The sequence below is a fragment of the Lithobates pipiens genome, unplaced genomic scaffold (assembly GCF_037356315.1).
Source record: "Lithobates pipiens isolate NorthernLeopardFrog02 unplaced genomic scaffold, aLitPip1_a1.2 Scaffold_28, whole genome shotgun sequence".
Taxonomy (NCBI): Eukaryota; Metazoa; Chordata; class Amphibia; order Anura; family Ranidae; genus Lithobates; species Lithobates pipiens.
The window spans coordinates 166,425,382-166,447,783 of NW_027507789.1; the positions used below are offsets into that span (position 1 = coordinate 166,425,382).

General features: G+C 44.3%; 1 protein-coding gene across 2 annotated transcripts in view; it reads right to left on the minus strand.

Moving 5' to 3' along the window:
• Positions 1-22,402, minus strand: part of LOC143935749 (uncharacterized) — a 111,681-nt gene that overhangs the window by 64,128 nt on the left and 25,151 nt on the right. Inside the window, exons 3-7 of one of the 2 annotated variants that reach the window (XM_077459850.1) lie at positions 8,905-9,034; positions 8,238-8,332; positions 4,215-4,277; positions 1,479-1,655; positions 93-548 (exon numbers count right to left, since the gene is read on the minus strand). In XM_077459850.1, coding sequence (XP_077315976.1) covers positions 93-548; positions 1,479-1,655; positions 4,215-4,277; positions 8,238-8,332; positions 8,905-9,034 — 921 coding nt within the window. The remainder of the gene's footprint in view (positions 1-92; positions 549-1,478; positions 1,656-4,214; positions 4,278-8,237; positions 8,333-8,904; positions 9,035-22,402) is intronic. The other variant, XM_077459851.1, reaches the window with a different exon arrangement.

Consider the following 22,402-nt stretch of genomic DNA (forward strand, 5'->3'; position numbering starts at 1 on the left):
TGATTTAAAAGAAAAAAACATTATCTACATCACATTTATCACAAACTTGGTATACAGTATGTTTTAAAATAAAAGGAATCATTAGACCATACCTTTAGACCAGGTAGTCCTGGCATTCCAGCAGATCCTTCTTCTCCCCTAGATCCTGGCAATCCTTGAGGCCCCTCTGCACCTGGTATACCAGGCAGGCCTGCAATTCCAGGATTGCCTTCTGGCCCTGGTAGCCCCTGGGAACCTTGGGGGCCCTGTGGTCCTGGTGGTCCATGGTGCCCTTCTGGGCCCTTCATGCCTTCTGAACCTGGTGGGCCTTCAAAACCTTGTGGCCCTGGTGGACCTGTAAATCCTCTTGGACCTGGTATTCCCTCAGGTCCCTGGTCACCTCTAGGCCCTTGAGATCCTGGAGACCCTGGATGTCCTGGGGAACCTGGAAGCCCTGGAGGGCCGGGTGGACCCTGTAAGCCTTCAGGTCCTTGTGGTCCTGGATATCCACTGGGACCAGGCAGTCCAGGTGGTCCCTCAGGTCCTGGAGGGCCAGTAAGTATCTGAACCTGTAAATAGGAACAAAAAATTAAAATATTACTATGAAATAATTTGCTTACTGGAAATGTAGCTGCACTTTGATAGGAGTCCAATGGCACAGTTTTTTTTGGTCAGTATAATGTATTGTATACTGTATGTTTTACTATATTACAAATCTGTCATTCCTTACAATACCCCCAGTAATGAAGCCTTATTAGAACAGCATCTAATTTATGTCCTAGTACATGTGTTTTTTTTTCAGATCCTGAAGTCTTTGTTTTAAAACATCCTATTCTTATTAATACTGGTGGCCAAAAAGAAACAAGATTGACAGTGGTAGCCCAGGATCACAGTGCTTGAGTCTTTCATTATTAGTTCTAACCTAATTTTAATTTTTTCTTCCCCACAATGGTGCACACAACTGCCACGAGTGATGCTCAGACTCCAGTTGCTTATCTAAATGAACTATTAGTATAGGTTTACCAGCCACCATTAGTTTTTCCCAATATTTATCTTGACGTAGCCATACAAAAATGCTAAGTGTTCCAAATATAGGCACACAAGCAATGAAGGAGCAAAAGTACTACTAATGTATGCCTTTAAAATAACCCAGCTTAACTGGCTAAGATTCGAACCATATAGGGGCAGGCTGATTGTACCCAAGTTGATTGATCAATCAACTTGGGTACAACCAGCATGTCAGATTTTTCATGCGGTTATTGCCAGTGGCTATAGCCATTATCAATTGGGCTTTTTTTCTATTGCAAAGCTATGGCCTTTCTAGCATAGAAATGTAGCAGACTAACCAAGGTACTGTAGGTATAAGAATTTTTCTACTAAGCTCATCTGGAAAGTGAATATTTACATGACATGACCCCCTTTCTACATTTTAAACAACTGAGTGAATATCTAAAAGTATTTTCTTTTAATATCAGTATTTAAATATTTTACTTAATTACCTTATTTTCTTTATCCAAACTATTAACCATAGTTGTGGTTCCAGGAGACCCTGGCATTCCTTGTGGACCAGGTAGCCCTTGTGGACCTGGTGGGCCAGGGTGACCCACTAGTCCTCTCTCCCCAATGCGTCCTGGGCTACCTGGAAGTCCCGGGAAACCATCATCTCCTCTTTCCCCCTAGTACACAAATAAGCATAAATAATTTAATAACAGTAATATCATGCATAATGAGGTACATTGGACCTTTAAGATGTCTCTAACTGGGAGTTCAAAGCAGTCCTGGCATACAAAGCTAACAGGCCCATAATAATTGGCAAACTTTTTCAAGTAAAATTTTAAAAGAATTAGTATAATAAAAAGTTGAAGGGTAAATCCAGCAACCCATGGCTTTGTGAAAAACCCTGTGTTTTAGAAACAAGGCCGAGCAGTGCATAGAAGCGCTGCTGCACAACATTGGCAATAGACATTTCAACATTGCAAATAGACATGAGATCACCAGGTTTGGTGATGTTCTTATGTCGGTGAGTGGCCGCTAAGCCTGACAATTCATTGATAACTGAACAGAAAAACAATCCATCACGCAGATGAAAATACGTGTCAATACAAAACAATAAAAACAGAACACAGGGCGCCAATGTCTATAATGCAGCGTACACGCAACCGGACTTTCCGGCAGACTAGGTCTGACGGAATCAGTCCGTCGGACAATCCGATCGTGTGTGGGCTAATCTAATTTAAAAAAATCAGACTGTCCTGCAAATAGAATATGTTTCAAATCTGTCCGACGGACTCAATTCCTATCGGGAAAACCCGACAGACCAAATACGACGCAAGGGGAGCTATTGGCTACTGGCTATTGAACTTCCTTTGTTAGTCCCGTCTTACTTAGTCCGTTCGTGTGTGACCAAGTCCCTTTGTTCGGAAAGTCCATTCGGAACTCAGCAGAAAGTCAGTTGGGAAGACCGTCGGTCCCAGTCTGCCGGAAAGTCCGGTCATGTGTATGCGGCATCACAGTAGCAAATGGGTTGAATTTCAATAATAGCTCACAATTCACCAGGTTCTATGTCGAAAGGATACCTGGTAACACAAAATGTGACTTTTTTTCTTTGAATAAAAAACTTGTCAAGATTGTTCTTGTTCCATTCCTCTCTGACAATCTGGTTCCAGCCTCCTCCTCTCTTCCCCATATAAAATAATTGGAAGTTTGGAGTACCACCATGATTGACCACCTTCTGAGGTCTACAAGCAGTATTACTTCTTGAGCAGCTTTCAACATACAACTCTCATGCTGTCTGCAACTGCTAACAAATTGTCATTAAAGCGGAGTTCCCGCGACCATTCAAAATGTTTTTTTGTAGTCATTTCATACACTTTCAAAATAATAAAGTAATACTCACTGTTTTTGTTTTTTTAATCTGCTGCTGTCCGTTTTTTGTTTGTAATAAGTATTTATAAAAAGTGATCCTGGCCATTCCCATATTGCTTGTGGGGATGTGAAGCCCACAAGCATTGATTTCCAGGATCTGGTGAATGCTGAGCTCCCAGAATTCCCCGCTCTTTCCCACGCATGCTCAGTGTTTATGCCGAGCAGCGCCGTAAACGTCCGGGTTGCCATCACAACGGGCGTCGTCGTTGGAAGTTCCCGCCCTGTTGCGATGGCAACCAAACCAATACAAAAAAGAACGCGTCACTTCATCTTTCTAAATCCCGCAAGACCCCACCCCCCTCCCTCCTCATGCTCCCTCCCTTCTTAGATCCGGTCCAACCTCCCTCTCCTCTCCTGGTGTTCCCTCCCCCCCCCTCCCCTTTTACTTCCCCTTCATGCTATGCTGAACAATTCCGGATATGCGAATTCTAGTTCCAAGATACACTTATTGACCATGAACATTATATGCAATTGTGTACTCTGCAGATAAATATGTTTTGACAATTTGCTCTAAGTGACTCTGTACTGTAAACTGACCTGTATGTACTGAACATGAATAAAGTTCACCTTTTGTAAAAAAAAAATCCCGCAAGAACTTGCGGCAGGCTTCTGCAATGACTCCTGGGAACAATGACACGAGCTCCCAGGAGACAGTGCGGCACACAGGAAATGACGGAATACCCACAAAATACCTGCCATATACAGGAAGCAGAGATGGACATGACAAAAACACAGGTATACAAGAAAAAAAAAAAAGTTCAGTTTATAACTGAATACATTGCTGTAATGTGATTGAGCTAAAGATGTAAAATAGGGTGGAACTCCGGCTTAAGTGCCTGACCACATGATTCTTTGATATCACAAGTTCCTTGAAAGCTGGTTGGCCCAACTTTGCTTCAGTCCAGAAAATATTCTTCCTGTTGAATATGTATTAAACAGTTGTACCTGTCATTTTTCAAATCCAAAAATAATTCAGAAAATTACTGGTTGCTCTGGGGCACCTATGCACTATTGTTTCAGCAAATGAGCCCATATGTAGATTTATGACAAAGTGGAATTACAACTTTATTGGCCAACAGATTATGACTCTAATTCATTAAACTGCAAAGTCCAAAAGTTTTCACTTTTGGCTTTGTGCCCGATTAAAGCCCCATACACATGCTTAGATTTTTAAAAGATTAATAAAACAGGTTAAAAAGGAAAGAAAAAAAAATGCGTGTGAAAATAAGCCAAAATAAACATGCAATCAAATTTCTTTCTTTAGTAAATTGGTCTATTTGTCACGTTATAGTATCCTCCCTGTTACTGACCTTCGGTCCTGGTGGTCCTGGTGGTCCTGGTAATGCAGGGCAGGTGCACTGTGAAAGATTGCTCTGGAAAAAAATATATATATATAAACGAACGTGCCTCTACTATACAGATCTCAACCCTAAAATGTATGTTTTAGTAGCCTCCCAGGCAACGCATAATTCTCTTTATTCTTTGCAGTATTCTGTGCTGTATGGCCAACTTAGACAAGTATTGCTCCTGCTGCACAAAATAGCTAAGTATTAATACATAATATAATTACTAATTAATAACAATGTTATTATTGCAAAATGGAAACATTTTAAATATTCATTTATTATAGACAACCAATTTATATCGTGGCCAAGTGTATGAAAAACAATGTGAGCTGTCTGTAGTATTTTGTGATTCTGTTTGTACAAAAATGCTTGTATAGAAGTCCTGAAACGAAGCAATTCACTGTACCCAAGAGACGGATTCCTAGATCATACACATTGACTTAGGCTTCATGTACACTGGTAGCTCAGGACCGTGGCCGCAAGAACACACAAAACACGGAAAAAACACGAACAATATTTTTACAGTGACTTTGCCACGTTTTGCATCTTCTCCTGGCCCGTGGTCAAAATGTTCCTATCCTGAACATGATTCTTCCCTTCCACATTCAGAAGAGGGAGGTTTAACTTCACTTAAACAGGGCAGCTGCTAAACTCTGTACACGGACGCAATGGGGCTGATTTACGAAAGGCGTGCGCCATCAGTTGAGGCGCATGGTGAGACGCAACACACATTTTCATATTAACGAAACGGTGCGCAGGGAACAGAGCGCTAATCCCCCATTTACTATAGTGATCTTGACGCACGGGAGAATGCAATCTGTGCACCACTATGGACATGGCGCACGTCATCTTCAATTCAATATTAACAGAAGATGGAGGTGCCAATATAATGGGCTGATGTGAGGAAGTTTAGTAACAAATATGCCCAAAATAGAATGAGAAAGTAACTTTTTCAGAAAAATCGTGCTGTGCCTGCAAGTACGTTAAGAACTGCGTGAGATCAATATAAGCACTGCGCATGCGCAAGCAGCTCTTGTGCTCGTTCAAATGCGTAGTAAATGTCAAGCAACGTACATGCAATTGCACGTTGCCAACATGTGACATGCACCTTGTTAAAATTACGTAAAAAGACTCTTGCTCCTCTAGCTCCTCCTAAAAGGGCATTTAACCTTCCCCCTCTAATGCATATGATTTCCTTGGGCTAGCTTTTGCTTTTAAAGGGGTGCTCCACACTCCATTCTCCAATGCTCCTGTCTCCCCCCTCTAACCCCTTGGATTTCCATGGGCTAACTTTAGATTTTAAAGGGGAACTCCACATCCCATTCCATTCTCGAAAGGCTGTGAGCTGCCTTCACCAATCCAAACCACATCCATTTTCAGAGCATACAACAGGGCCAGCTAGGAAAGGGGCGAGAAGAGCGATCGCCCAACCCCCTCCTGAACCATACAAGGCCACGTGCCCTCAACATAGCTGACTGTCTTTGGGGCATGTTGGGCTCAGCCCAATACCAACCATAAAGCACCTTGTACCCACTAGTTTAAAGGGGCTTTCCACATTTTGTAAAGCACCCTGTCTGCAGCTCCCCACAACCCCAGCCTAGGGTTGTGTGGAGGAGGCCCTTGTCCCCCTGAATATGGGAACAAGTTGGTTGACTTTTGGGGTGTCCGAGCCCCTCCTGCCCCAAGCATTCACCCCCCTTTTTATGGGCTGGCTTGCTGTAACACACGGCTAGAGGTTTGTTAGTGTGTGAGAGGGGCACAATATTTTTTTTTGTTTGGGGTGCTATTTTTCACGTGGGCGTTCTCTTTTTAAGCCTTAACAGACCCAAATGGCCTTGTATATGGGGGGGGGGGGGGGGGCTATTTTTTGTTTTGGGTTAAAATCTTGCAGCTGCAATGTAGATTTGTATGTTTTCTCTAAAGCCGTACATCTTTGAAGAAGCATTCTGGATACATGCTAAAGATGCACCACTTTACAGGCAGAGTAAGCCCCCCTCCTAAGTTACTAGCTTATAAGCAATTTTGCATTTTTAAAGGCACTTCTCCTTGTTTCATTTTTGGGGTTGTCCAAATTGGTGACATTGATATATGTCCCTTAGGGTGGTGCATATATCAGAGTTCTGTCTCTACATTGTGTGAACTTGCATTTTGTGTGTTTCATGGACTGTGCATGTGTTCTCAATTGTCTCATTAGCATGCAAACCTAATGTTATATAAAGCTTGCAGATAGCATTCTTTACCTTGCCCTGAAAAGGGGCAAGATTGCTTGATGGTGTGTGCCTGTGTCAAGAGAGTACATTTGGGTTTCCTTATAGAGTTTGCAACACATGTATTTTCTCTTTTATTTTATTTGTTATGTCTTTGCAAAACAGATGTGTTTTAGAAGTATATTTAACTTTTGTTTATTTATTTTTTTCGGAGCAGGGGGATTTCTTCCCCTGAAATATTTTTGATGTTGTCAATGTGTTGTTTTTTAGGTTGTTAAGCCTCGTACACAGGATCGGATTTTCCGACGGGAAATGTGTGATGACAGGCTGTTGGCGGAAAATCCGACTGTGTGTACACTCCATCGGCAATTGTTGTCGGATTTTCCGTGGACAAATGTTGGATGGCAGGTTTGAAAATTTTCCGCAGACAAATGTCTGTTGTCAGATTTTCTGAGCGTGTGCACACAAGTCCGTCGGACAAAAGTCATTAGTACAAACACGAATGTTCGGAAGCAAAGACGAGCCAGAAGCAGTCGGTCTAGTAAACTAGCGTTCCTAATGGAGAATTAACATTCGTGACTTGGCAAATTATGAAATCTCGAAATGCAGCGCACATTCTCTTCTTCTATAATGGGATAATAATGAAGCTGCTTTGCTGGTGATACTGATGGAGTTATTGCAAACAAATTTTCAAAGGCTTTTTTTTCTATTGATATCAAGAATAATATTATTATGACAAAAAAACGCAAAAAGCTTCTAAACTCAAGTTTAGGAGCTGCCGGGAGCTGTCAGTGTACATGAAACGTTAATGTGGTTGTAAACCTCAAACTTTAAATATGAACAAGGCATATCTCTCTATAATGTGTACTTGTATCAATCCAGAGCACTAAGTCTAATTTCTGTCTGCTGCCCCCTTCCTCTGCTATCTATATGAGCCACTTCTGACAAGTTTTCCTGACACCAAGATGTAAAAAAGGTGATAAGGGAGGGATCTCCAGCACACAGCCTGTCAGTGAAAGCCTTATGCCATGTACACACGACCGGACTTTCCGGCCAACTAGGTCCGACGGTCTTCCCGGCAGACTTTAGGCGTAGTTCCGACGAACTTTCCGAACAAACGGACTTGGCCACACACAAGCACACCAAAGTCCGACGGATTTAAACGTGATGACGTACGACTGGACTAGAATAAGGAAGTTCATAGTCAGTAGCCAATAGCTGCCCTAGCGTCGGTTTTCGTCCGTCGGACTAGCATACAGACGAACTGATTTTTCGACTGGACTTGAGTCCGTCGGAAAGATTTGAAACATGTTCTAAATCTAAAGTCCGTCTGATTTTTAGACAGCAAATGTCTGATGAAACCCACACACGTTCAAATTGTCCGACGGATTTGTTCCGTTGGACTTTTGCTGTCAAAGTCCAGTCATGTGTACATGGCATTAGTTCTGTTTCTGTGTGCAGTGTGAAGGGGAGTGTGTCCCTTCCCTCCAATCAGCTCTCACTGAGTTCCTGTCCCCTGCTTTATTAAAGCTCAAACAAGCTTTATAAACTCTGCACTTTAAATGGTTGTAGAGAAGAGAAGACTGCAGATAAACGGATACAACTTTTTTACGGAGGATTTGTCTCATCTTTGGGTATCATCTGAAGCTAGACTTGACTGAGAATATATACTCCACTTTAGCACATAACTAACAACTTGGCCATGGTAAGACTCATTGGGCTTAAAACATTACAGCTAGGTAGCTCATGGAACAAATAAATGTCTTATATGATGTATTACCTTTTCTGAACTTGTCTGAGCCTCAACTGTTCCAAGCATGCCCTCAATTATTTCAAATATTGTGGGATCTGCATGTTTTGTGCTTGGTAGAGATCCTGGAGAGAAAGGAAGTCACAGAGGTAAACAAATAAATCCTAACACAAACCATAACATATAAACCTGAATGACATAAGGAAGAGTCAACAAAATCATAGCATTAAGCTCCGAAAGCATTGTTAAAATACTAAATATTTTTTCATCTTAGGCCTGGTTCACATGGGCCGAAACTGTTTCTGCTGATCCCCTGCTGAGCGGACTGGAACGGATGAATGACAGGTCCGTGCCTGCTCCACTTGTGCAGAGCGGACACGGACACAACACATTCTGCTCTATGAGCAGCCAGATATACACGGGCCGCCTGACTGTTTACATCCGCCTGCACTCTGATCCGATCTGGCAAGCCGGAAGGAAACGGATCCCCTTCCGTTTTTTTGTTTTTTTTGCTGGATTGGACCCAGAGGTAGCCGGGTGTAATCAGACACAAATCCGCTTACCTCCAGAGCACCATAGAGGAGAATGGAGGGACCGATCAGGCTGAAAAATGGACAGCTGGACCTGATCGGATCTCTTGTGTGAAAGGGGCCTTACACTTCTGGAATATTTTGTAAAAGTGGAAACATAGACTCACCAAGGTCCCCTCTGTTTGTTTTCTTGTGAGTGGTGAAATCTTCCTTAACAATTTTATGGAGATCATCTGAAGCCACGGTGGATGATGATGAGGAAGATGACAATGCTGTAGTGGATTCTTTTGTTTCAAACTATATTCAATGAAGAACAATAATTAGTTACCATTAAGGACCAGGTTTGGGTTTGCCACTACCTAGCGATTGAGTATATGCATCAAAAGTAAAAAACTGCATTATTCAACAAAAAATACTTCAGCAGCAACACAGCATAAAATCACTCTCCCATAAAGTTGTGCTAATTAGCATATACAAAAATTTGAGAAAAGAAAAAAAGAAAAGAAGAAAAGAGTCCATGTAGTGACAAAGTCCATCCAACAATATGTGCACTGTCACCAGAAAAATGTGTGGTCTTGAAGGTAAACCTCCACCTTACAGAATGCTCACTTACCAGAACGTATTGACCTCCTATTACAGAAGGTCAATCTCGCTTGTGGCTCATAACCCAGCCAGTGCCTTTAGCCTTCCAGGGAACAAATGGCCGTAGTTAGGAAATCCACCACTTTATAGGTACTAGATCATAAAAAATCCCCATGGAAAAATAAAACTTTCCATAGCATAAAATCCTTTGTATGTTTATTGTAAAATATAACGACTGCACTTACATCTAATGCTTAACAAACACGCGTGTAATAAAAAGCCGGCCAACTCCAAATAGCTGCCCATCCTTTCTGGGAATTGAGTATGCAGTGACGCCAGCACGTCTTTCCACCCGGCGCGTTTCATCACACTCTGACATCATCCTAGGGCACCAGTATAGTGTAGATTCGAACATTTTTTTGTAAGCCATAATGCACCACAAGGATTTTAAACTATGGCCAGCAGGCATAGAATGAGCAAGGAGGAGCCTATTAAATAAATCAGTCTATAAAGGAGCTCACAGAGCAGCCATAGTGTCATCATTGTATTGTAAGCTGTTGTAGAAAATACATAGAGAAAGCCAACAAACTGAATAGGGAGAGATTAGGATTAGTTAGGAAACTGTACTTTCATTCTGATTGCTAGCTCTTTGGACAATCTACCCCTTTGCTGATTTATTTTGTTCTTCTTCTGAAATGTTTTGTCTTTTAATTTTATTTATTTATTGATTGGAGGTTAGCTGCTGATTTGAGCTGCTTATCCAGTTCATACCACAAATGGGCTTTTGTTTCAGGGGGCAGTTTTTGAGGTTTTCATTTATATTTTTGGTATATTATTTGGGGGGGGGGAGGAGATATACCTCTGACCAGTTACACCATCTCAGTCCGGGGAGACTCCAGGCTTGTTGTGCCACAGGGGAACTAAGCCACTAGGTGCCCATATTCCTCAGAGTAGGCAAATTTGTGCCAATAAAACTTATGGGCACTGATAGGTGACACTAACAGGTGGCTGGCAATGATAGCTGGTAATGATGGCTGGCACTGACTGATGGGCACTGATAGGTGGCACTTATGGTCACTGATAGATAGCACTGATAGGTGGCACTTATGGACACAAATAGATGCACTGATAGCCGGCATTTATGGGCAGGCACTAAAATGCAGCACTGATTGGAAATTGCATAACAAATGACATGAATGATGAGAGGCAAGGAAGGATTTTGCAATATTATATGGCATATAGCATTGCAAAATCCTTCCTTGCCTCTTATCATTCATGTCATTTAACATTTATCATCATTTATCATCTAGTAATTATGCTGCAACGCCCATCTTGGTACGAGTGCAGGGTGTACCAAGACTGGCGTCCTGATGTTTACCCTCCGACGGAGACACAGAATGTCACTTTCTTTACTGAATGTGATGGCTCCGGTCACTGTTTTGGACATAATATGCGGCGGCACTCTGCATACCTGCCCTGGCCAACTTACCCGTAGTTCTACTGCTGCCAGACCGATCTCTGCTCCACCCTCTCTGCCCGCCGACTTCCGGTTGCAGTTATCGGATTAGGCATCGGGAGCATTAGGGTAAATACAAGTACTCGCACAAATGCCTGGTATTGGTCTTGATACCGATACCAGTATCAGTATCGGGACAACCCTACTGATTTCTATAATATGTTGATAGGTATTTTTTCAGGTTAAGCTACTTTTTTTGCTTCTGCAAAAATTCCTTTTAGTAAAAGGTGGACTTTTTTTTCCAGGGGTGGTATTTTGTCGTTTTCATTTCTTTTCAGGGTTTTTGATTTTTATGTTGATAGGGCCTGTTTTTAAATTTCGGTGCTCAAAGTGCAGCATTCACTTGTTACTAATCATTTGTTTTTGGAGCTGCCTTTGGTATGCAGCATGCCTCTGCATCCTTTGAAAGACAAAGAAACTCATTGTAAGAACAGGATGCACCTAAACCACCTTACATCATATAACTCAAATTAAAAGCACTGTCTTAGTCCTATATAGATAAGATAAAAGTTAGGTATACACCGGTTAGGCTTAACATCCATGAATAAAACTGACATGCCTCTTGCTAATTTTACATTGCTGTATCCTCTGCAGTATTTTTGCAGTAAAGTCCCAGTCCTGTTACTCTTTGTTGCTAGTAAATTTGGGCCTAGCATTGTGTAGCCCTCTTTTTGGGAGGTTTATAAGAAATGGTCTTCCCCAAACAGGATATTGCTCTAAACCCATAGGTAAATAAGAAAACCAATCTTCTTGTTAAAAAAAAATAAGAAAACCAGAACTTTCCCTAAGTGGGATTGATAATAAAGTTGGCAGTGCCTCCACCCAAGACAGGGCCTTTGTGAGCAGAGAGGATTCCTTTCCTGCGAAGTTAAAGGGGTTGTAAAGTCTGAAGGTTTTTCACCTTAATGCATTCTATGCGATAAGGTGAAAAACCTCCTGTGCTGCAGCAGCCCCCCAGAGCCCCGCTTTTCTTACCCGAACCTGATCGCTACAGTGTTGAGGACAAGTACAGCAGCTCCAGCTGTTCTCATTGGATAGACTGATAGCAGCAGAAGCCATTGACTCCCGCTGCTGTCAATCAAATCCAGTGACATCGGAGCCAGGGGCGGAGTCTAGTCCTGCTGTCTGTGTCAATGGATGCAGCAGCAGGACTCAGGAGCGCGACCGCACGAGTGCCCCCCTGGAAAGCAGCTCTCTGTGGGGGCAATTGAGAAGAGGAGGAGCCAGGAGTGCTTCCAGGGGACCCTGGAGAAGGAGGATCGGGGGCCACTCTATGCAAAACCCTTGCATAAGGCAGGTAAGTAGAGGCATGTTTGTTATTTTTTTTTGTTTACAAAGAGTTTTTATTCAATGAATGTAAAAATGAGTACAACAGTAGCGTCAGAACGGATTTTGTATACAGTGTGAGATAAAGTTTACATATACAGAATGGGATATAAAAGGTTATTAGGTATAGAAATTGGTCTGAGAGAGTAAGAAGCAAAACAAAAACTGAGGGGTGGAAGTTTGGAAAACATGCAAGGCATTTATAGTAGTGATGTGTTCCAATGTTTCCATTTAGCATCAAATAATTGCATAGTGTCGAATAAGATATGGTGGATGCGTTCAGATAATTTAATAGTCTCCATTCTTGACAAGACTTGTGCCCAAGGAAGAGATGGAGAACGCCAGTTAAAAGCAATAACCCAGTGGATCGCTATAAAGAGTGTGTAAATAAGCTTTCTACAGTGTTTTGGTATATTAGGGATGGAAGAAAAACATAGGCAGGTTTGCATCGTAAAGATAATAGGACGGCCTACTATGGAGGAGACCACGGCCGAGGCTTTCTGCCATATTGGGGAAAGGCGGCTACAGCTCCAAAAGATATGTGGTAGTGTGCCTGTTTCGTTGCATCCACGGAAGCAAAGTGGGGAAACTGCAGGATAAATCGAATGGATTTTTGCAGGGGTCATGTACCATCTCATATGTAATTTAACAGCGGTTTCACGTATCGAGTAAGATATTGTACTTTTGAGCATGTTGGACAGCATTTTCTGCCAATCAGATGGACTAAATGATAAGCCCATATCTGTTTCCCATTTGAGTATTGGTTTGGTTTTATCATCTATTGTGGTCTCCATAAGTGAGCGATATAAGATAGAAATTATGCCTCTATCTCTAGGGGAGTGAGAGCAAATACGTTCAAAGCAGGTACATTGTAGGCGTGAGTCTAAGGGGCCTCTAGATTGAAAAAATTGTTTAATTAACGTGTAATTATGTAGTTGTGAGGAAGGAAGTTTGTATTGCATTTGTATTTGAGGAAAAGACTTAAAGTGAGATCCTGTTAAAAAGCACTGGAGTGTGTTTAGATTAGCCCTTCGCCAAAGAAAAAACTGTGAGGAGTCATGGAACGCTTGGGGAAACTCAGGGTCTCCCAGATATGACAGTAAGGGTGAGATAGAGGAGGCTAGATGGAATTTCTTTCTATAGAGTGACCATAAATATATGGATTGATAGATGATTGTATTGCGAGAGGTGAAACAACTGGGTTTGATTGAATTAGACCATAGCAATCCTGAGGGTAGGAAGGGAAAGATGGAGTTGCTTTCAAATTTAAGCCAAGGGATATCGGCTGGAGGGCTATGCCATTGAGCCGATTGGGCTAGTCTGGCGGATAAATAGTAAAGCCATACATTTGGAAGTCCTAGGCCTCCCACATGAAGAGGTCTGTATAGCAAGGATTTGTGGAATCTGGGCTTTTTATGGTGCCAAATAAATTTGTTGATGTCTCTTTGAATAGAGTCTATGTATGTTTTTGTGATATAAATAGGTAGGGATCTAAAAAAAAAGAGTAATTTTGGCAATATAGCCATCTTAATGGCTGTGACCCTGCCAAGAAATGAGATATGATACTTATCCCAAGTAAGTAGAAGCGATCTAATTTTTGTAACTACCGGGTGATAATTTGCTTGGAGCAAAGTTTTAAAATCAGGGGTAAGTTGAATACCTAGGTAGCGAAACGTTTGGGTGCACCAAGCAAAGGGGAAGAGGCGTTGTAATGATAAGGCCAAGTCGTTAGGGATGTTAATGGGCTGAGCATTTGGATAAATTAACTCCGAACCCTGAGATAGAGAAAAAAGAATCTAACAGAGTAGTCAAGTTGGGGAGCGCAATTAAGGGGTTGGTTATAAAAAGAAGTACATCGTCAGCATATAGGCTTATTTTGAATTCGTCTGGGCCTTTGTGATAGCCTTGAATGTTAGTGTTACCTTTAATGGCACGGGCTAGGGGCTCTATTGCTAGAGCAAAGAGGAGGGGGGATAAAGGGCATCCCTGCCTTGTGCCTCTCTGCAGTGGGAAAAATTGGGAGTTATTACCTGGCAATTTGATTCTAGTTTGGGGTTCCCTATATAAGGCGTGGAAGCCGTGTAAGAATTCGCCAGAGATACCGAATTTGGGTAATAGGTGGTCTAAGTAGGACCAGCTGACGTTGTCAAATGCCTTGTGAACGTCAAGACTAAGCAGGAGTGTTTGGTTCGAGTTAAGATTGGCATCCTGGATTATGTTGGTGACCAAGCGAATATTGTCGGTAATTTGTCTGCCTGGAATAAATCCGGTTTGGTCAGGTGAGAAGAGAGAAGATATAACAGCAGCCAACCTGTTGGCTAACAACTTACCGAAAATCTTCAAATCGTTGTTAATCACTGATATTGGGCGAAAATTTTGGGGGAGAGTATGGTCTTTGTGGGATTTGGGGATAAGGGACATGTTGGCTAATAACATTTCTGTAGGGAAGTCATTACCCTTTAATACATGATTATATAGAGAGGTCAGTTTGGGAGATAGGATGTGTGCAAATTTTTTGTAGTAAGAGGCTGAGTATCCGTCGGGGCCTGGCGCAGTAGAAGTTTTAAGTGATTTGATAAGCGTCAAGATCTCTAGCTCTGTGCATGGGGCATTTAATGCGTCTATTTGTTGAGGTGACAAAGATGGCAGTGAGAGGTTGGAGAACCAAGATTGGGAGGAAGGGTCCTTAGTAGAAGAGGGAGCAGCATAAAGTTTTTCATAATAATCTACAAAGATTCTAAGTATATCTTCAGGGTGTGTAACCAGGGAGCCTGTGGAGTTACGGAGTTTGTAATTGTGAGTCGGTTTAACCGTTTGATTGAGTTTGCGAGCAAACATTGTAGAAGCAGTATTACTGTAAAGGAGGAACTTAGCTTTAGCCCAACGTAGGGATTTTTCTGTTTTGTCAGATAATAAAAGGTCTAAGGTTTGTTTTTTGCTATTTATTTGCTGTAATAAGACAGGGGTGGGTGATTGGTTGTAACGATTGTAAAGTTTATCAAGTGTTTTAGTAAGTGATTTGAGTTCCAACAACCTAGCCTTATTCTTCTTGGAGGCTATGTTGATGAGATGACCACGCATCACTGCTTTGTGGGCAGTCCAGAGAGAACCAGGTTGGGTGTCTGGTAGTTGATTCTCATTAAAGTAGTTATGGAGATGTGTTGTGAGATTCTTCACAGTTAACGTATCAGTTAACAGGGAGTCATTCAGTCTCCAGGTGTGAGTGGTGGGCTTAAGACCTAATCTAGAGATGCTGAAAGCCACAATTTGATGGTCTGACCATGGGCAGACATGTATGTCAGCATTGGTGGAATTTGCAAGAACTAAAGGAGTACAGAAGATGTAGTCTATGCGGGCTGAGCTATCGTGTGGATGAGAATAGAAAGTGTATGATTTACAACCGATATTGTGTGCTCGCCATGCGTCTAAAAGTTGATGTGTGTTTAAACTATGTGAGAGTGATTTAGGGAAGGCCTTGGAGGAAGGGGTAACACTGCTTCTGTCAAGGGTGGGGTGTGCTGTTAGATTAAAGTCGTCACCTACTATCATATGAGGGGATATATACCTATCAAGAATGGTAAAAAATTGTTGAAAAAAAGTTGCTTGTGCGACATTTGGGGCGTAAACAGAGGCAATTGTTGTGGTACGGCCTTGCAGTTTGCTTTGTAGAATTATAAATCTGCTACCAGGGTCTCTATAAATATGTTCGGGGTCAAAAAATAGAGAGTTTTTAATGAATATGGCCACTCCACGAGACTTGGAAGAATAAGAGGATACAAAAAATTGTTTAACCACTTGGGATCCGCGCTATTGCAAAATGACGGCAATAGCGCGGACCCACATTTTCGGGACTACGTCTATTGACGTAGTCCCGGTTACGAGCGGCCTGCGCGCCCCCTGAGGGGCGCGCGCGGCGCGCTCTGTGATCGGCGAGTCCGTGAGACTCGCCTGATCACTGATCCGTGTAAGGGGTCGATCCCGACCCCTTATCACGTGATCAGCTGTCAGCCAATGACAGCTGATCATGTGATAAAACGGAGCCGGTAATCGGCTAGTATTCCTCCTCGCGCTGACAGCGCGAGGAGAAAAAAAAAAAGCCGATCGCCGGCGGCCGTGTTCGGGACATCAGTCCCGATCACGGCCAGCAATTTAAAAGGACACCTGCCCCCTGCCAGTGCCCACCTGCCACCCGCAGTGCCATCCTGAAATAAAGTAAGTGCCCCCCTGTCAGTGCCACCCAGCAGTGCCCATAGTGCCCACAGTGCCACCCAGCAGTGCCCACAGTGCCACCCAGCAGTGCCCACAGTGCCACCCACAGTGCCACCCAGCAGTGCCACCCACAGTGCCACCCAAAATCTGCCTCAGGTGCTGCACCCCAGTGCCGCCCATCAGTGCCCAGCAGTGCCGCCCATCAGTGCCCAGCAGTGCCGCCCATCAGTGCCCAGCAGTGCCACCTATCAGAGCCACCTATCAGTGCCACCTATCAGTGCCCATCAGTCCCATCTATCTGTGGTACCTATCAGTGCCCATCCGTGCCACCCATCCGTGCCACTTATCCGTGCCACCCATCCGTGCCATCTTATCTGTGCCCATCTTTGCCCATCAGTGCCGCCTTATCTGTGCCCATCGGTGCCGCCTTATCTGTGCCTATTAGTGCCGCCTTAACTATGCCTATCAGTGCCCACCAGTGCAGCCTATCAGTGCCCACCAATGCAGCCCATCAGTGCCCACCAATGCAGCCCATCAGTGCCCACCAATGCAGCCTATCAGTGCTGCCTAATCAGCGCACTTCAATGAAGGAGAAAAATGACCCGTTTGCAAAATTTTATAACAAACTATTAAAACATGATTTTTTTTTTTTTTTTTTTGCATCTTTTTTTGTTTGTTTAGCAAAAAATAAAACTCCGAGCTGTAACTAAATACCACCAAAAGAAAGCTCTATTTGTGGGAAAAAAATGATAAAAATTTCATTTGGGTACAGTGTTGTATGACCGCATAATTGTCACTCAAAGTGCATCAGCGCTGAAAGCTGAAAATTGGTCTGGGACTGAGGGGGGTTTAAGTGCCCAGTAAGCAAGTGGTTAAATGATTTATCAAAGTAATGTGGGTGGTTATCGGTTGAAAAATGGGTCTCTTGGAGGAGGAGGATATCAGCTCCCAGGCTTTTATATTGATAAAAGGCTTTTTTGCGTTTTTGTGGTAGGTTAAAGCCTTGAACATTATGTGATAAAATTTTTAAAGCCATTGATAAAATATCAACACTTTGACTAGGATATCATAGGCAAGATAGAGGGGGATTACGTATCGTGGAGAGACCATAAGCAGAATGCATACATAGTGACAGAAATAATGACCAAATCCATGTGTTAGTATTTTACAAGTAACCGTCTGATCGACTATAACATACTAAATATTTAAATGAGTGTAAACAGAACAAAATGATGTAACCAAGTTTTCTAGCATCATTGAAAAAATCTGAGAAGAGAAAAGGGTAAGGGGGACAGAGGGGGGTAGGAGGGAAAACCCAATGTTCAGCCATAGACCTAGAGACCGGTCATAGAGGACAGATTGAAATGTTAAGTGGTGAACAAATAGGCCAAGTGGCCAACGGCAAGTGGGTAAAAAGTAGCTGTTGGATTAAAGTTTGAGATCGTGAAGAGCAAAAACGTGAGGGAAATGATGATTCAGGCTGGCTTGTCACGGAGGGATTGGCGCCAACTACCTTGACCACGGCGTGAAGAAGGTGTGTTCCAGATAGGACTGGGTGCCGGTGTAGAAGGGCATCGGTTTGGAGTGTTCAGTTCCATGAGGCCCAGCTTAATCAGTATCTCCTTTCCTTCTGTTGCGTTGTATGCTGTATATGTTGAACCATTATGAGGTATCGTAAGTTTAAACGGGAATCCCCATCTGTAGCGGATCCTAGCAGCTTGTAGTACAGAGGTGACTTCTTTCATCTTACGTCTACGGTCTAATGTAGCTTGGGAGATATCTGGATAGATCTGAATTTGGTTTCCCTCCAATTCAATATTGGTGGAATTTCTTGCCGAGCGCAGGATTTCTTCCTTAGTTAAATAGTCTTTGAGGCACAGAATAATGTCTCGAGGCGGTTTGTCTGCGGGAGGTTTGGGGCGGAGAGCCCTGTGTATCCTGTCGCATGTGAACACTGAAGAAGGGGTAGTGGGGAGAAGAAATAGAAATATTTTAATGGCCGCCGCAGTAAGGTCGGTGACAGTTTCGGGAATGCCACGCAAACGAAGGTTATTTCTGCGGTTACGATTGTCGAGGTCCTCGACCTGTGATTGAACCATGTGAAAGTTGTCGGCAAGGGCTTCGTATTCTTTACGAAGATCCGCATGCGCTAGTGCCAACTCATCGTGTTTGGTTTCTAGGATATCCGTTCGGTTGCCTAGGTTTGTGATTTACAATGATAAAGTGTTCGTAGCTTTATGCAGCTCTGATTGGAAAGTCCCGGCTAACTTTTCATACATGGATGTCAGGCTATCTTCCAAATCTGCTTTAGTGAGATGTGCGGGGCACTCACCATCATCCTGGACAGGAGAGGAGATTCCAGGGCAGACCTCCGGAGATAAATCGGATCGCCGCGCCTGGGCGCCATCTTTAGCCATGCTTGTTCTGGGAGTTGTGCGGAGGAGGTAAGTTGAAAGCGACCCTTGCGGCTTGTTGTTTTTCAGTTTTTTGCGGGACGGCATACACCCGGAGTTCCCGCAGGGGTGTCTGGCAATTTTGGTAAGATTTAGTGGGATATTAGCCCTGCGGGAAGGCGAGAAGTCTCCGTGCCTCTGGAGCTCTCTCTATGGACGTCCGCTCTCCATCGCGCCACGGCATGTTTGTTATTTAAAAAAAAAAAACCTTTACAATCACTTTTAAAGTGGAGTCCCACCCAAAAATGGAACATCCACTTTTACGGTACCCTCCCACCTGGTGTCACATTAGGCATGTTTCAGGGAGGGAGGGGGGAGCAGATACCCATCTAATACAGGTATTTGCTCCCACTTCTGGCGATAGATTGCCGCAGATTCCGCATCGATCTACACCATGTCCGGCGCCTCCTCCACCCCCCCCCCCCCCGCTGTCTTCTGGGAGGCACACAGGTCCCAGAAGACAGCAGGGACCAGTGAGGATGCACAGAGCAACTCGTGCATGCGCAGTAGGGAACCAGGCTTTGAAGCTACAAGGCTTCACTACCTGATTCCCTTACTGAAGATGCCAACACCTGTACCTGGGAGCCAAGGGACAGATCGGCTTTGGGTGAGGACATCGTGGGCACAGAGGACAGATAAGTGTCCTAAAATTAAAAGTCAGCAGCTGCAGTATTTGTAGCTGCTGACTTTTAATCTTTTTTTTTTCGGTGGAACTCCGCTTTAACTATAAATCCAAAGTATTTTAAAGCTTAAGAACTTCTGCAACAAGTATATACATAAGTATATAGCTGCACACCAACATAGAAATAATAAAAGCTATGAATAGATTAATAACAGATATTATCAGCACCTGGACCTGATAGGAGTCCTGGTGAAATTATACACATATACCCAGGTATATGTAGTTACTAATAAATATATCTTCAGTTGAATGTTTCAGCATAGTACCACTGCAGGAGCCCCTGAGGATGATGTAGAGTCTGCCTTTGTGTCAGAGACCTGAAGACAAAATCAGCGGTGATCAGGAGACTCTCTAGCTGGTACCCAACTTGCTTGGAACGCAGTCCTAGTTAACTAGCAATAAATGTCTCTTCTGATCTGGTATTTGTAGCATGGACAGGACATGTGGCTGACACCTTCTTTCTCTCTCCACTTTCTCCTTCCAGGATCTTTGCACAAAAACCCCATAGTCAGGAAGTGACATACATAATTATACATTAAAGTGTGACAGTAGAGGGCAGCATATGTCTACGCCTTGATAGTTTCTAAAATGAATGTTATACTCCAGTTTTAGGTTTAGTTAGACTGGGGAAAGTTTGCTTCTCCTACAATTTTAGACACAGTGACAATTATCACCAGATCAAAAAATGGGGGTGAATTGGGATGAATTTCTCTGAGGAGGAGGCATAGGAAGGGATAAAGACTTAACAGAACGAGACTGGAGGTTGCAATTTAAATAATACATCAATAATAAAATCCTAAATTAAAGTGATTGTAAACCCTTACAAACCACTTTGACCTACAGGTAAGCCTACATTAAGGCTTACCTGTAGGTCCAAGAAATATCTCCTAAACCTACACGGTTTAGGATATATTTGCAAAAAGACAGGCACCGTTGTCTATGGCACATGCACCATAGACAGAGGCGCACAGGTCAGGGGCGGATCCAGAGTCTAATCTCGGGAGGGGCACTGCTATAAAATATGTTTTTTGGGGGGCAATTTATATGGGAAATGGCTGGTATTGGCGCTTCAATCATTACGGCACCATGGTTGTTATGGTGTCAGGATGATTGAAGCGCATTATTTCTATTAATACATTGTAATATAAAATTAAATGGTTCAACTCACCATATTGCAGAATCAGTGGGAGCCCTGAGGATGTCACTTGCCATGTCGTCTGCCACCAAATGTGGATTGTCACTTGTCACCAAATGCGGATTGTTACTTGCCACGTCACCTGCCACACATTGCGGATTGTCACTTGCCACGTAGCCTGCCACACATTGCAGATTGCCACTTGCCACGTCACCTGCCACACATTGCGGATTGTGACTTGCCACGTCACCTGCCACACATTGCGGATTGTCACTTGCCACGTCACCTGCCACACATTGCGGATTGTCACTTGCCACGTAGCCTGCCACACATTGCGGATTGTTACTTGCCACGTCACCTGCCACACATTGCGGATTGTCACTTGCCACGTAGCCTGCCACACATTGCAGATTGCCACTTGCCACGTCACCTGCCACACATTGCGGATTGTGACTTGCCACGTCACCTGCCACACATTGCGGATTGTCACTTGCCACGTCGCCTGCCACCAGATGCGGATTGCCACGTAGCCTGCCACACATTGCGGATTGCCACTTGCCACGTCACCTGCCACACATTGCGGATTGTCACTTGCCACGTTGCCTGACCCACATTGCGGATTGCCACTTGCCACGTCACCTGCCACACATTGGGGATTGTCACTTGCCACGTCACCTGCCACACATTGCGGATTGTCACTTGCCACGTTGCCTGCCACACATTGCGGATTGCCACTTGCCACGTCACCTGCCACACATTGCGGATTGTCACTTGCCACGTCGCCTGCCACACATTGCGGATTGCCACTTGCCACGTCACCTGCCACACATTGCGGATTGCCACTTGCCACGTAGCCTGCCACACATTGCGGATTGTCACTTGCCACGTCACCTGCCACACATTGCGGATTGCCACGTCACCTGCCACACATTGCGGATTGTCACTTGCCACGTCACCTGCCACACATTGCGGATTGTCACTTGCCACGTCACCTGCCACACATTGCAGATTGTCACTTGCCACGTCACCTGCCACACATTGCGGATTGCCACTTGCCACGTAGTCTGCCACACATTGTGGATTGCCACTTGCCACGTAGTCTGCCACACATTGCGGATTGCCACTTGCCACGTAGTCTGCCACACATTGTGGATTGCCACTTGCCACGTAGTCTGCCACACATTGCGGATTGCCACTTGCCACGTAGCCTGCCACACACTGCGGATTGTCACCTACTGGTGGTCTTTTGTTGGGTCCCAGAGTGAAGATAGGCAGCAGCGAGATGATGCAATCTCTCTGCTGCACACAGCTTCCTACACAGTGAGGGTGGAACTGGAGGGATGCAGGGCAGTGAGAGATGATGTCATCTCCCTGCTCCCCTGCCTGCTGGCTTCCTGATTGGCCAGCAGCCCTCCTAAGCCGCCCAGCTGCCCCCCCCCCTCACCCGTCCACTCAGCGCGGGTACCTGCGGAACCGACCGCGATTGGACCCGCGGAACCGGCCGTGGGTACCCTCGGAACCGGCCGCGATTGGACCCGCGGAACCGGCCCGCGGGTACCCGCGGAACCGGCCGTGATTGGACCCGCGGAACCGGCCCGCGGGTACCCGCGGAACCGGCCGCGATTGGACCCGCGGAACCGGCCGCGATTGGACCCACGGAACCGGCCCGTGGGTACCCGCGGAACCGGCCGCGATTGGACCCGCGGAACCGGCCGTGCTGTCATTAGCTGGCGGTATTCTCGGAGGGGGCAATTGACCCGTT